Source organism: Taeniopygia guttata, chromosome 5, assembly GCF_048771995.1.
Source record: "Taeniopygia guttata chromosome 5, bTaeGut7.mat, whole genome shotgun sequence".
NCBI classification, from domain to species: domain Eukaryota; kingdom Metazoa; phylum Chordata; class Aves; order Passeriformes; family Estrildidae; genus Taeniopygia; species Taeniopygia guttata.
In genome coordinates, this window is record NC_133030.1 from 26412350 (window position 1) to 26427427 (window position 15078).

The 15078-nt window shown below is 42.8% G+C and overlaps 1 protein-coding gene across 3 annotated transcripts in view; it reads left to right on the forward strand.

Annotated features, from left to right (window-relative positions):
- The window catches only part of LRP4 (LDL receptor related protein 4), an 80748-nt gene that overhangs the window by 63613 nt on the left and 2057 nt on the right, over positions 1 to 15078 (forward strand). The window contains exons 16-38 of one of the 3 annotated variants that reach the window (XM_041716607.2): positions 133 to 258; positions 968 to 1176; positions 1791 to 1872; positions 2478 to 2583; positions 3387 to 3588; positions 3944 to 4133; positions 4369 to 4500; positions 5165 to 5305; positions 6005 to 6091; positions 6318 to 6489; positions 6572 to 6734; positions 6978 to 7203; positions 8594 to 8897; positions 9186 to 9404; positions 9711 to 9845; positions 10091 to 10199; positions 10521 to 10665; positions 11194 to 11307; positions 11606 to 11729; positions 12710 to 12777; positions 13366 to 13453; positions 13983 to 14124; positions 14683 to 14751. In XM_041716607.2, the coding sequence (XP_041572541.1) occupies positions 133 to 258; positions 968 to 1176; positions 1791 to 1872; positions 2478 to 2583; positions 3387 to 3588; positions 3944 to 4133; positions 4369 to 4500; positions 5165 to 5305; positions 6005 to 6091; positions 6318 to 6489; positions 6572 to 6734; positions 6978 to 7203; positions 8594 to 8897; positions 9186 to 9404; positions 9711 to 9845; positions 10091 to 10199; positions 10521 to 10665; positions 11194 to 11307; positions 11606 to 11729; positions 12710 to 12777; positions 13366 to 13453; positions 13983 to 14124; positions 14683 to 14727 (3329 nt within the window). In that variant the 3' untranslated portion in view covers positions 14728 to 14751. The remainder of the gene's footprint in view (positions 1 to 132; positions 259 to 967; positions 1177 to 1790; positions 1873 to 2477; positions 2584 to 3386; positions 3589 to 3943; positions 4134 to 4368; positions 4501 to 5164; positions 5306 to 6004; positions 6092 to 6317; positions 6490 to 6571; positions 6735 to 6977; positions 7204 to 8593; positions 8898 to 9185; positions 9405 to 9710; positions 9846 to 10090; positions 10200 to 10520; positions 10666 to 11193; positions 11308 to 11605; positions 11730 to 12709; positions 12778 to 13365; positions 13454 to 13982; positions 14125 to 14682; positions 14752 to 15078) is intronic. The other 2 variants (XM_041716605.2, XM_041716606.2) reach the window with 2 other exon arrangements.

The following is a 15078-nucleotide window of genomic DNA, read 5'->3' on the forward strand; positions in this document are numbered from 1 at the left end:
GTTTCCTTGTTTTCAATTAACTTCTGGGTAAGGAAGTTATTTCCATGTGGTCTTGACACCTCAACTAGTGATTTTCCTCCTTTCTTTACTCTTTGCTTTATGTGTGGTTGCTCTTGTCTTTGGCTAATTGAGCAGGGAGAAACCGTTGTGGGGACAACAACGGAGGCTGCACTCACCTCTGCCTGCCGAGCAGCAAGGATTACACCTGCGCCTGCCCCACGGGCTTCCGCAAGACCAGCAGCCATGCCTGTGCCCAGAGTAAGTGAGGTGGGACCACGTGCTCAGATGTTCAGTGGGTGGCAGAGGGCTCGTAGAGGGACTCAGCATCAGCAGTAATTGCTTCCAAGGAAATGCAGCTGGATAGACTGAGTTAGAAGTATTAAGGGTCCTGCCAGAGGATGCTTCACCTTTTTAATGCATTCCCTTGTTGTGTATTCTCACTGCCCTCACTAGGCTTCATGGGTGGGGATGGAGACAAATTCCACTTTTGGTCCTTATTTCAGGGCTGCTATTAGGACCATGCTACTAGGCACAGCTGATTATTTCCCTGAAATTCCATAATGGCTGTGTCAGTGATGAAGAAAAAATTAAGTCCTCATTGTTGCCACATTTCTCTTAGTTTGCAACTATGAGAAAGAATTTGACCAACTATCTCCCAAATTCTCAAGAGCTATTTTAAAATAGCTATTTGATTTGGAGGGATGTCTATGCCATCCTTTGAGGAATGTGGTTGCCCTTGTTCCCTCAGCATAGGTTACACCCCAGGAGGGAGCTCACAACTACTCTGACCCCCTTGCCCATCCTCTCCCAGTGATATTTTGCTTCCAGTAAAAAAAAAAGACCAAAGACTTGCCAGTGAGACATTATGTAGGTGGTTAAGGTTGTGGATATAGCAGGGAATTGTCTGTCTATCACTGTATTGTTGAACTTAGAGAAATTAAAAGAAGACCTTTCGACCTTTGATCAGGTCTTGACAAGTTCCTGCTTTTTGCCCGAAGGATGGACATCCGTCGGATCAGCTTTGACACAGATGACCTGTCAGATGATGTCATCCCCCTTGCTGATGTTCGCAGTGCTGTGGCTCTAGATTGGGACTCAAAGGATGACTATGTCTACTGGACAGACGTTAGCACTGACTCAATCAGCCGAGCAAAATGGGATGGATCAAACCAGGAGGTACAGTGTTCACTGTGTGTGGAGGTCGTCTGGCCAGGAGACTCCTTGAGCATCAGATGTGAAGCCACTAAGATACACTGGCTTTTTAAGGCATTGCAGTTTGTGGTGATCTTTTGTTCAATAGTTTGCCTACTTCTTGCAAACTAATGAGATCACTGGACACTTCATGAACAATTGGGGGTATGGAGAGCCTTGAATGGAGACATGAAGCATGGGGATTTTTGGGCTGTGGTCAATTCCTTTGTTGTAGGCCTAGAATCTGAAAGGAAGAAGTATTAAATCCTCTGTTACATTCTACATTTGGAACGAGAGTCATGCTCTTTGGGAATGCTTTTTGCACAAACTGCTAGGCTGATGTTACTATAAATGAGTCAAACAGAGTTCAAAGTTTGGATTTGCAGTTTGAACAGATACAAAATAATACATGTTTCTCCAAATAAAAGCCTTATTTGGACTTCTAAGTCCTTAATGTTCTCTCTTGTATGGCATTGCTCCGCTCAGGTTTTTGCCTTCTGAAAGTTAGCCTTGTTTGTGAATGGGTAGTGCATTGGACAGCTCTTTCTGCCTAAGGTCTTAATTTCACTAAGGATTTTTTTCTTTTTGTTTTCATTTAGGTTGTGGTGGACACCAGCCTGGAAAGTCCAGCTGGACTTGCAATTGACTGGGTCACTAACAAACTCTACTGGACTGATGCAGGTACTGGGATCCTCTGCTTTACATAGACTTTTGTCTTCCTTATCAGTCATGAAAACAGAATATCTGCTGGATAGTTCTGTCTGTTTCATTCCAAATTTGTTTAATTTCTGTGTAGCAGAAAGATGGAGTTTCATGTCACATGCTTCTAATTGAGTGTGAATTGAGGCACGACCCTTAGTTTAATTCTCTTTACAATATCCCCAGTACTAATTCTATAAAAATATTCATCACTGTTGTCTTGCTGCAGAGCTTGTGATTCATTTATGTATCTTCCAACAGTGTATCTTAGGGTGCAGAAGGAGCAGGTTCCCTGCTGGAGAATCATAATTAAGAAAGATATAAGGAAGATTATTCTTTTGTAGTTGTTCTCTCATGGCATGGGGGCTTAGGTAAGAGGTGGATTATATACAGGACTCCACATCAGTGACAGCCACAGAGATGACTTTAGAGGAAAGTGACACTTTAAAACCAGATTTCCTACCTATGTTGCAGCTAAGAACACACATGGATAAAGGGGGAGAATGCATTGTTGTATGGAGGATTTTTGCCTTACCTCTTGCAATTCCAGTTTAATCTCTTTTTATTTTCTCTCTTGACTTTTGTAGGAACTGATCGGATAGAGGTGTCCAATACAGATGGGACCATGAGAACTGTTCTAATATGGGAGAACCTAGACAGACCTAGAGATATTGTGGTGGACCCCATTGGAGGGTGAGAGAGTCTTTCTTCTAGGATGACATAATGATTCTTGTATGTCTAAAGACTTTCTGGTTCTTTGGTTTTGTAGAATTTTCTTTCTCACTGGTGCCATTGTTCTACAACCCGCTAGTGACTGAAACTAGGGATGTGATTTTTAGATGCTAATAGAACAAGATAAGCAGAGGTAATTGCCTGTTGTGCTGTAGAACTTGCAGGAGCTGGCTGGCATTTTCATTTGTTTGTCCTGGGCATGTAATAACTAAAGATGTGGTACAAAAATATTGAGAATGGGGCCATCTAGATGTTTTCTGTTTCTCTGTTTCACATATATGTTAAATTTGTAATCAAACTCCCTGCTTATCAAATAGAGTTTCAGTCAGAAGGATGTTCTCAGAACTTGTGGAGGTGGGGATAGGGTGGATAGGAAAAAGCTCACCAGCCATTGCTTTAGAAGCATTGAATGTCTTGAATGAAAGAATGCTATTCTTTCCTTGAGTAGATTATTGGAAGATAAATGCAGAAGAGTGTAAATGGCTAGTGGTGTACACTGATAAATAAACAGTTAATTTTTAGATCTTGACCTATTTTCTTGAGCTTTATCAAGTTCAAGAAATTGTAATTGGGCCAGCCCATGAGCAGTAGAAGGTATATAAATTTGAGTATGATCTTAGGTACATTACAAGAGCCCAAGGCTGGACATGAGTACACTAATAGTTTAATGCTTCTTCCTGCTAGGGCCTGAAGACACCAGACTCCCTTGTTTCTCTGGCAGTGAAAAAGTGTGGGCATTCACTTCTGTCTGGGCTTCTTCTTAGGTTCATGTACTGGACTGACTGGGGAGCTAACCCAAAAATTGAACGTGCTGGGATGGATGCCTCAAACCGCTTGGTGATCATTTCCTCCAACCTGACATGGCCCAATGGCTTGGCCATTGACTACGAGTCACAGCGCTTGTACTGGGCAGATGCAGGCATGAAGACCATCGAGTACGCCAGTCTGGATGGAAACCACAGGAAGGTAGGGGAGCTGTCTTTGAGGAGCAGATCTGGGAGTCTGAACACAAAGTGATGATGGTTCCTGCCTCTTTTTCCAATGGAAAGGAAAATTTACAAATCAAAGTATACAATGGCTTTCACTGAGAGAAAAGAGCTCCCTTTCAATTTGAAATTGTGTGACAGAAGTTTGAGGGCTAAGATTGCCTCATCATTCTCCTTGTGCTGTGATTATATGTTACAATGTTGAGAGGGAACAAGCAAAGCTTCTTCTCCTTTGTGACTTCATAGTCACTAATATATGTATATATATATTTTTAAAATATTTTAATTTGTATAATATAATTTTTTTCTTCGGGTGATGGGGGTAATCTGAGCAGGTGCTGATTGGGAGCAATCTGCCTCACCCCTTTGGACTTACTCTTTATGGTGAGAGAATCTACTGGACAGACTGGCAGGCCAAAAGCATCCAGAGCGCAGACAGGAGGAGTGGGCAGTCTCGGGAAACACTACAGGACAATCTGGAGAATCTTATGGATATTCATGTTTTCCACCGGCACAGGCCACCAGGTACAGAGCTCACGCCCAAGCCCCACTGAGCTGAGAGCTTGCTCAGGCTCTGCCCTGTGGCACGTTTTTCCTGACCTGTCAGCCCTCATTGTCTTAAGTGTCTGTGTGGAGTATGAGAAGCGTGAGAATTAACTCTTGATTTGGTATTTGAGGGCTTTCTAGAATGCGTTTCTATAGCTGCTACATCCCTTTTTTGTGCTAGTGGATCATGGATTTCTCATCCTCTTTTTTGTAGTACATACAGCATGTGAAGTTAACAATGGAGGCTGCAGTCACCTGTGCCTTTTGGCACCTCTTCCAAAAGGTTACAGCTGTACTTGCCCTACAGGGATCAATCTGCAATCTGATGGCAAGACCTGCTCCCCTGGTGAGTGTTCTCTGTAGAATCCTCATTGTAGTTTTGTATAAGAGCTACATTTTGCCTCTGCTGTGTTAGAGAACAAATTTCACTTTTATGTGCTTACCTGCTTTACACCTTGAAAAACCTATTTGGTCCCTGTACCTTCAATTTGAGTGGGAATTACTATGAAAAAACTTACTGATAAATGGATTTATGGACGCATTTTTCTTGAAATTATGTTGGCCAACTAGACCAAATGTCACATTTTTTCCCCATACTTTTGCCCTAATATTGAGGTGAATTCTTAAACTACAAGGTGATACATTCTTTAATAGGTCTGTATACACTCCTCTTTCTGAGGACGGTGGAAGGTACTTGGCTTCAGGCCATGGTACATCCACTTTTCCTCCCTAGCAGGAAAAAAGTGACTCCTAATTTCAATTTCCCACACATTTTAGCAGAAGTAACTCTTTTGTGAGTGTTATGCCTTTCAACTTGGATGTACAGGAGCATTAAATGATGCTCAGAAAAGTGATACTTTTGTACACAGACTGTCCATAAGCCAAGATCTGTCTGGGACACTTTTCCTTTTCCACTGAAGTGGATGTAAACTCTAGAATACTTGATAAATGATGCCTACAATTGACTGAACTTGTTCCTCACTATTATCTGTCCATTGTCCACTCTGCAGGAATGACCAGCTTTCTGATCTTTGCCAGAAGGACTGACATCCGGATGGTCTCTCTGGATATCCCCTACTTTGCAGATGTTGTTGTCTCAGTCAATGTCACCATGAAGAACACCATTGCAATTGGAGTGGATCCTCATGAAGGTTGGAACTTCTTACTGTATCTGACTGTGCTTGAAAGGCAAAAAGTAACTTCCTATCTAAATGTCTGGGTAAAGACCCAAGCACAGATCTTACTGTAGGCTGTGGATTTGGGTAGGTTTTTATTTTTCTTGTATGTGCTGCAAATAATTTGTTTGCAGTGAGGAAAGGGATATCCTTACAGGAAAGTAGAGAACCCAAACTATATGGAAAAAAACTGCCCACAATATCGAGTGGGGTCCCTGTGCATTTTGGATTTAACAAAGTTCCTCTTGCTTGAGGCCTTTTACAACAGTAGAGCTGAGATGCTGGTTCTTCATGTATAGTAAACATCTGATGCTGTGCTGGATGTAAATACTGTTGCACTGTAAGGTAGGTGATATCATTTTGAGAAGTCAGATGTGGAACTCTACTACTAGCTAATGGCATTAGATGTTCTCCATCCCTTTGTGAAGGTCAGACCTTGTGTAAATGTCCTACATATTTTGGGGAAAATTGGAACAAGAAAATTTGCACTGTTTTATCACTTGAGTTTAATAATCTTTTGCTGTTACTATTCCTGTACAACCAGATCCATTTTGAATGGTGTAGCAGGTAGTCAGACACCTGGATCTGTTTTTTAAGGATTTTGCTCTTTGGTTGTTGGGATTTAGTTTGGTTTTGTTCTGGGCTTTTTCAAGTTTCTCTTCCTTCTTCATCTAGGAAAGGTTTACTGGTCAGACAGCACTTTGCGGAAAATCAGTCGCGCTGCCCTTGATGGCTCACAATTTGAGGACATCATCACTACAGGTGAGGGAGATTCCTCACTACAGGTGAGGGAGATTTTGATCTGAGAGCTTCTTGCTTCTATGCAGTATGAAAAGAGAGATTCTCTATACCCTGGTAGAATACATTTTTGGTAGAAAGGCAAGCAAAGCCTAAAGCAGTTGCCTAGAGATGGACAAGATAAATACTAGAAATTCCTGACTAAACTGGGAGAAAAAGTAGTGACCAAAATGTTTTGCTATTTTCTCAGGTCTGTTGACTACAGATGGGCTGGCTGTGGATGCTATCGGCAGGAAGATATACTGGACAGATACAGGAACAAACCGGATTGAAGTCGGCAACCTCGATGGCTCCATGAGGAAAGTCTTGGTCTGGCAGAACCTGGACAGCCCTCGGGCAATAGCTTTATACCATGAAATGGGGTTAGTGCTGTCAAGAGATTGTCTAGGAATTACACAGGACTTCTGATTTCCTTTTCTGTAATACTTGCTGATTTTTCCTCAGGTATATGTACTGGACAGACTGGGGTGAGAATGCCAAGCTGGAACGCTCTGGGATGGATGGCTCTGGACGTGTGGTGTTGATCAGTAACAACTTGGGCTGGCCTAATGGACTGGCAGTGGATAAGGCTGGGTCTCAGCTGCTCTGGGCTGATGCACACACTGAGGTCTGATTGTTCTTCAGTGTTGTTTTTCGTTGGGTTTTTGGTAGCCTGGAGGCTGCTTTCAAGCTCTTAAGCAAGTTGTGGAAAGAGCAAGGGGAATGTAAGCTTTTCTGAGAGTATGGGCTATGGAGGGAGGGTGAACCTGAATAACATCACTCACCAAGACTATTTCCCACTTGCTACAGTAAGTGCTAGCAAGAATAGAAGTGTTTTGAGTATAGGCTGATGTTCTACTTCTTCCTGTAGCGGATCGAGGCTGCGGATCTCAATGGTGCGCACCGCCGCACCCTGCTGTCTCCAGTGCAACACCCCTATGGCCTCACTTTGCTGGACTCTTACATCTACTGGACTGACTGGCAAACTCGCAGCATTCACAGGGCTGACAAGGACACTGGTGCTAATGTTATCTTGGTGAGGGCAAACCTGCCTGGCCTTATGGATATTCAAGCTGTTGACAGGGCACGGCCCCTGGGTAAGTTGCTCCCTTGGTGGTGGGTGTCGGTGGTGGCGAGGGGAGTCCTTCAGAGCTGTCATTGGGAAACAGTCCTTTGGTGTAAAGCAGGAGTGATAGAGTGACTTCTCAAAAATCAGCTTTTTTTCTGATGCCTTCTTTTAAGGCATCGCTTCTTCCCTCTTCAACTGTTTTTGCACCCTTCCTTGTTTACCCAGCTCTATAGGTCTAGTGTTGATTACTGCATGCTTTTTGACCCCTTTGTTCCATTTCCTTCATTAGACTACACTGACAACCTCATTTTCGCACACAGCAGAGCCACTTTCTTGGGAGAAATGAACAAGTCATGCCTTATTAGGCTTCACCAGACTGTACTGACATTGGACAATTTCCCTTTTGTAATTCCAGAAGACCCTTAATTCTTCTTAAACCAGTTGCTGAAATATTATTTCAAGTTCTAGTATTATTTCCCAGTCATTGCAGGCTTCATCTTCTTGTCTGCCTCTTTGCTCTGCAAAATCTCTGCTGCTTTAGTTGCTCTTAATATATAATTTTGTCCAACTATTCTGTGCCAGAGTCAATTCTTTGTTACTCTTTGCAGATCCTAACACCCCATCTTACCTCCTTGCTTTTCAGTGGAAATTATTGCTTTGTGCTGTGGTTTTATTTTGGTGGAATTCTCCCCAGCACATACTTCTACAGAAAATTGTGCTGCTTTTCCTGTGGTTACTAACAGCAGAACATCTCTCTTGACTGTGTAACTTGGCAATATCACTTAAAGCTGACCAAAAGTCTAGCCATCATATCCACATTGTCTTCTTCCTACTCCCTGCACCTGTCTCCTGGGCTTATTCCCTCTTAATAGATGTATGCTGGGTTCTTTACAATTAAAAAAAAATTATATGACCCTAATATGTCAGGCACTTCCAGCGGGCTTCTCTGATGCCTTTGTTTACTTGCCACTGTGTGCAGCTAAGTTGAAACAGAAGCTTCTTTGTCAGCCTGGTCTCTGGTGCAGTCACACTATTTCCATACAGGGACTTGTATCTTCCTGTCAGCATTACCACTTGCAGCAATAATAAAATTAAACAGCAGTTGCATAAATCTGTGAGCATTTGGCTGTTTCTTTTTCCATGGGAAAGCTGTGATTAGCAAGGAATACAGCTTAAGATTTTTCCTCTAATGATCCCACTTCTTCTAGACCCTCCTGGTCTCCTTTGCCAATCGTGCCCATACCGACCGTGAATCTTGCAGGGGTGGGGAGAGCATCTCTGTACAAAGGGCTTGTAGATTCCAAGCAAGGCTGGGATGGTACAGATGAACTCAGGTGCTAGCAAGTTGAGCATGTATGTAGCTTGTAAAGTAAAGCTTTGGTCTGACAGATCCTAATATGCTTTCCCTGTTTCTAAAGGCTTCAATAAATGTGGAGTTCGTAATGGTGGCTGCTCCCACCTTTGCTTACCTCACCCCACTGGTTTCTCCTGTGCCTGCCCCACTGGTATCCAACTGAAGAGAGATGAACAGACATGTGATTCTTCTCCAGAGACCTACCTACTTTTCTCTAGCCGTGCTTCCATCCGTCGTATCTCGCTGGACACCAGTGACCACACAGATGTGCACATACCTGTTCCTGAGCTGAACAATGTCATTTCTCTGGACTATGATAGTGTGGATGGCAAGATTTACTACACAGATGTATTTCTTGATGTTATCAGGTAGGTGCCAGTCAACTGCTTGGCCAGTGCCCAGGTCACCCAGTGACTTGTGCTGAGTGTACCAGTAAACTGGGGAGACTGAGCACCGCACCAGTACTTACACCTTGTCTTTGGTACACAGCGTCATGTGATCAATGAACTCATGTTGAAGGTGTGTTTAACCTGTGTTTAACCAGGGGTAAAAAGTATTAGGGAGGTATTAGTATGCAGTGGGCCTGTGATTGATGGAGAGCCAGCTTCCAGGAACTACCTGTTCCTCACTGCTGTTTGTCATTGATTTTGATCCAGGCGGGCTGATCTGAATGGCAGCAACATGGAAACTGTTATTGGTCAGGGTTTGAAAACTACGGATGGCCTGGCAGTGGACTGGGTTGCCAGGAACCTCTACTGGACAGACACAGGACGCAATACCATTGAGGTGGCGAGACTGGATGGAAGCTCCAGGAAAGTGCTGATCAATAACAGCCTGGATGAACCTCGAGCCATTGCTGTCTTTCCCAAGAAGGGGTAGGTATGGGGTTATTGGTGGGGCGGGGGAAGGGCTGTACAGAGGCAGGCTGGAAGAGGAAGTTGTGGGAGGAAGAAGAGATGTACAATGTGAATCTGCAGTTACCAGTAAGGGGTTGACTCTGAGTGACTTGTAGTCAGGCAGATAGTGAATTTGAAGGTTCAGCAGATAGCTGTGAGAAGCAGGCTACAGACTATATTATATTTTTTGAACCTGAAGAATCTGGCAGTTTCATTCATAACTAAAACTTCTTTAGGCTAAATGAAATGGTCTTTTCTTCTTACACTTGCCTTTTATCTCTTCAGGTATCTCTTCTGGACAGATTGGGGTCACATTGCTAAAATTGAACGGGCAAACTTGGATGGCTCTGAACGTAAAATCCTGATTAACACTGACCTAGGGTGGCCCAATGGATTGACTTTGGATTATGACACCAGGAGGTCAGTGAAAGATTTTCCTATACTTGCATAATGTTAAGGGGTGTAATGAATTTTTTAGCCCTCTTAGTTTCATTTATTGGAGTAGCACTGTGGGTTTGGGTTTGGTTTTGAGGTGTTTTGGGGCTTTCTTCTTCAGTTTTTATTTCATGATCCATCTTACGATTCCATGATCTTGGTCAGTAAATGACTAGAAAGTAAAAAGAGGTTTTATAGATGGAAGCTCACCTCTTCCCCTGTGCCTTCAGGATATACTGGGTGGATGCTCACCTTGATCGCATAGAGAGCTGTGACCTCCATGGGAAGCTACGACAAGTGTTGGTCAGCCAGGTGTCACATCCCTTTGCTCTGACACAGGTGAGAAGATTTTTCTGCTGCTGCTTACTGGGGTGTTGAGTTTGTACAGTGGAGTTTGGGAACAGGGAATTGTTACAATCTGCGGAAACAAAGATGGCTGAGGGGATAGTATTTAAATCTCCTCTGGAGCTAATAAAAGAAGTTTATCAGAACTGTGGGGTGTAGCCAGTAATCTTCTTTACAATAAGAGGGTAAAGGTTTGAAAAGGCCTTTGTTTTGGACCTTCTGCCAGTGGCATATGTTTTTATGAGTACCCTGTGTCTACATGACTAAACATGCTAATAAATGGCTGTGATTTTTCTTTGCTGTCTCCCTGAGCAGCAGGACAGATGGATATACTGGACTGACTGGCAAACGAAATCTATCCAGAGAGTGGACAAATACTCTGGGCGGAACAAAGAGACAGTCCTAGCCAATGTTGAGGGATTGATGGATATCATTGTGGTTTCTCCTCAGAGACAGACAGGTAAATAGAAGGACCTTGATTCAGGCAAATTCTAATTGTAGATCGAAAGAACTCTGTAACCACTACACTATTGTGGTTGTCAAGTAAGGATGACATCCTTTTTTATGCCCAAACTATTCACACATCTTCCCTTAGCTCATTCCTTGTCTGCCTGTGACTTTTCAGTCAGGTACATATTAATGGTGTTCTGTTAAAACTTTGATTAGCAAATGTCACTTTCTTGCTATTCGCCCAACATTGTGTTAAAACAGAAGAATGTGAGGGTTTTTTTTTTAATATTTGCAACTGTGTTGTCTGGGTTTCTGTCTAAAGATTTCCACTACCTTCCTTTCAAGACTGCTCTAATCCAATTCAGTTTGGCTATTGTCATCAGTTTCTTAGCAATCAGATGATGGGCACATGTGAAAAAACATAATAACTTACCAGATTTCTAATTAGTATTTCTTGCTGAGCAGCAAAGAAGGTTGTTGCTCTGAGCCCCTTTTTGTTCAGATGTAACATATTTAGGAAATTGTTTGTTCGTTCCAGGTAGTAATGCTTGTGGAGTCAACAATGGAGGCTGCACTCACCTCTGCTTTGCCAGGGCTTCTGACTTTGTCTGCGCATGTCCGGATGAACCAGATGGGCGGCCCTGTTCTACGAGTGAGTTTAATGAGTGTCATTTGGGCAGTAGCTTCTGTAAGTGAGCCACTGATACTGCTTATGCAGTGGCAGCCAGAGCAGCTGAAGCTCTCCGGTGTATAGATCTTATGCAGTCATATATTGGAACTGAGGCCAGTGGTTGTAAGTGATAGAGCCTTCTTGTCCTTTCTGCTGACAGACTGGGTTCGAGATGGGAAGGCTGCTCATATAAACTATAGAGTTTTGGAAATGGCCTATCAGACTTGTTTATCTGAACCACAAAGTGGGAGTCCTGCTTATTTTTCCTCTGTTGTTCTAGTTCCTGGTGTGGTGCCCCCTGGTCCGGAACCAACCAGTAAAAGTGAGAGAAGTCAAACACTGCCTGGCAGACTAGGTACTTCTACAACCAAACCTCTCACATCTCTGGAAACAGTGGAAAGAAAGTAAGTGTTCTTGTTCTCTTGGAATTGGGGTGTGAAAGGCCCAGCTTTTGCAAGTTGCCACATGCAAGCCCCCTCTGGTTACCACTATCCGAATATACCTATCCCTAGCCAAAGCGGATATTCCATCTCCAGATTTCACGTTCTTAATGAATTAAGTTATTATGACAAACATGCAGTTGAGATGGCAGGAAACAGCTGGAGATACTTTCTGTCCATTTTGATGAAATGTGTGTGTAGGCTGACTGTACTGAAGTTTTAAAATCAGCCTTTAGCTCATGTGTCATTCATTTGATAGATTTTTGAATCTCCTAATTTTGAGAACCTATTTATGAGAGTAGGACAGAGGAGTCTGTTGCTTCAGTTCACTGAAATATCTCACACTAGACCTACACAGCTGAGGTAATGGCTCTGCCCTGGGAAGGAGATAGCTTGCTTGGGGCAGAACAGAATCTTTGCAGCTCTAACATTTAAGTTACAATGCAGGTAGTTAAGAGACTCTTTTATGCTAATTCCCTACAGCCTGCTATTTATACAGCTCAGCAAAAGAGTGACTCTATAGTATATGGTTGAGTAATTTACAGAGCAAGAATTGCACTTTGCTGAGTATGGTTTACTGGACAAAAATGTCTTTGTGCTGACTCTGGGAGATTTTGGGTTTTCTTCAGCACTAATGCTAAAATTTGTTTCCTGAAAGATATGAGTACACCTGTGTACCCAAGAGACAAATCTAGAATGAATTGGATATAAAGATACTGTAGACCAATAATAGATATATCCATGCACACCCCCTATATATATGTATGTATATGGTTGTCTCTTCTCTGGATGCAGAATACTGAAGAAGAAAAAGGAAGACCTATGTTTTTTAATTGGAAAAGGAAGGGATATCAGTGCTAGCCCATTCCATCCTGTTTTTTTGATACCTTTGTTACTGTTGGTTCTGCTGTTAGTAAGTAAATAACTGTCCTTCTGTCATTCAGCTGCTCTGACAAAGATGCTAGGCAAGGCTTGTGCACTCGGGCCAACGAGGCGGTGTTGGCCACCATGGGTGAGTTGCTTTTCTTTAGCTCTTCTCCACCAGGGTTGTTCCTCCAGATGTGCTCGGAGCATTCCATTCCATAGTGTCAGAAACTGAAATTTCTGCAACTCAAACTTCAATTACTCAAATGCCTTCTGAGTAGAGCAAAATGCCTCTATAAACATTCATTAACCTAGATGGGAACTTTTCCAAGTGACTCTTTGGTCTGAAGCATAGTTCTGTTTTCTTTCATCCTATACCTCATTCACTGGGCTCTTCCCATTAATAGTACTCTATTTCACTGTCTCCTTTGTGTTTAGTTAAAGATGGTTTACTGTAGCAATTGCTTCCTGGTGCAGGAGTAACCTGTCAGCAAGGGGATCTAACTCCTCCATTACAACTCCATTACAAAGATCTTGACACTTCTTGGTTTGCTGGGGCCTGGGTGAAACTTGACTGTATGTTTTTTTCATATGAAGCCAAACAAAACCCTCTGCTAAACCTTAATGTGCTGACACTTTAGTTTACATACTTCTGTATGGGTGCATTACACCAAAGTCAGTATTACCCAGTGAAATATAAAATTAGTGCATAATTACCCTTGGTATTCACTTTCAGGAGAAGGACTGCACGTCAGCTACATTATTGGAGGTCTTCTCAGCATCTTGTTTATTTTGCTGCTTATTGCTGCTTTAATTATATATAGGTAAGTGATATTTTTTTCACTCTGCTGGCCAATTGTAAACTTTTGGGTTGTAGGAGAAGAAAATCCCTGAAAGCACAAAATCTTTCCTTATTGTCATTTACAGTCCTTTTTTCCTCTATTGGAAGGAGTGTTTGATGATTTTATTTGCAAGGTTTGAGTCCTATGCCTCTAAAGTGTTAGTCATGCAGTTCTACTATTTGAAACCTTATTGGATAAATTTTCTGCAGAGAGCTTATGAGTTATGGACAGGGATGTGAGATAATTCATATCTGAGTAAATGTGTGAACTCATGTGCTTTCTGACAGATAACCTGACCAGTTACTGCCACGATAACTTTTGTGATTACATGGCAGTGCCTTGCTGTAGTGGTAGCTAGTAAATGGACTCGTAGCTGAAGAGCTAGGTGAAGCCAGGATTCTCTCCTTGAGGGACAGCAGAGATGGCTGAAGCCATCCCCTCCTGAGCACTCAGGAACTTTGGATCCTGGTAGTGGGTTCCTGTGACTTTTCTGACAGCTCTTTCCCTCTAGGCATAATAAGTCCAAGTTTACGGACCCTGGCTTGGGGAACCTAACCTACAGTAATCCTTCATATCGGACATCTACCCAGGAGGTGAAGATTGAATCAATTCCCAAACCAACCATGTACAACCAGCTGTGCTACAAGAAAGAGGTAAGAGCTGCAACTATGGAGCCCAGCTCAAGCTGCTGTTGAGTATTACAGGCCTCACTATGTGGAAGGATTGCAACTTGTGAGCATTTATTATAGGACACAGAAGGACAGCTTCAGTGAATTGTTCAGACTTCTGCGGACATCAGCCAGCAGCACTTCTTCCCCAGTGAGCTGTAGTGAATTTGACCTGTCTTTAGTTCTCTGCTTCTTACCCACTCCCACCGTATCTTGTATTTCATTTGCATTGCGTGCTGGGCCTTGAAAGTGCACGAGTCAATTAAAATTGTCTTCCTTGGATACAGGTCCTGGTTAGTGACTGTTGCACCAAGGTTACTTTGGACAGTCACCAGGGAAACCAGGCAGCCAGAAGGGGTTTGGTAACAAGAAAGTGGCTCCTGGCTGTGCATGGTCTGGAAGGGGTGGGATAGGTGAAAAAAATAGAGCCCTTATTAAATAGAGCATTTTAAAGGCCCATCAGAGGTCTGTACTTCATGCCACATGATGGAGACAGTTCAATATATCTTGCAGCACTTAGTTTCTCCTCTCTTTTCTCCTCAGAAGCTTTCTTATCACTCTGATAGCTTCTCATCTTCCCTCTTCTGATTTCCGTCCACATCCTCACGTCAGGTATCACTACTCTGTGTGTTTGATCCTGCCTCCCTCACTCAACCTCTGCTGTGTGGCCCAAGCGCTGTCCATACTAATTGCTCTTTCTTGGTTTCCCTCCCGCTTTTATGTCCTTAAACTAGCTGTACTGTCTGTCAGGAACATATAAGTAATTTTCTATGGCAGATTCTTTGGTCTGGGCTTTGGCTACTCATACTCACTGATATTTGAAAAGGCAGTTTCTGTTAGAACTATTTATGATTATCTGTTAGATCGCTTAGTTCCTCTGGCAGGGATCACAGACTTACGCAGGGGAGAGGTTTCCCTTACTGTTTTTCAAAGGTACTA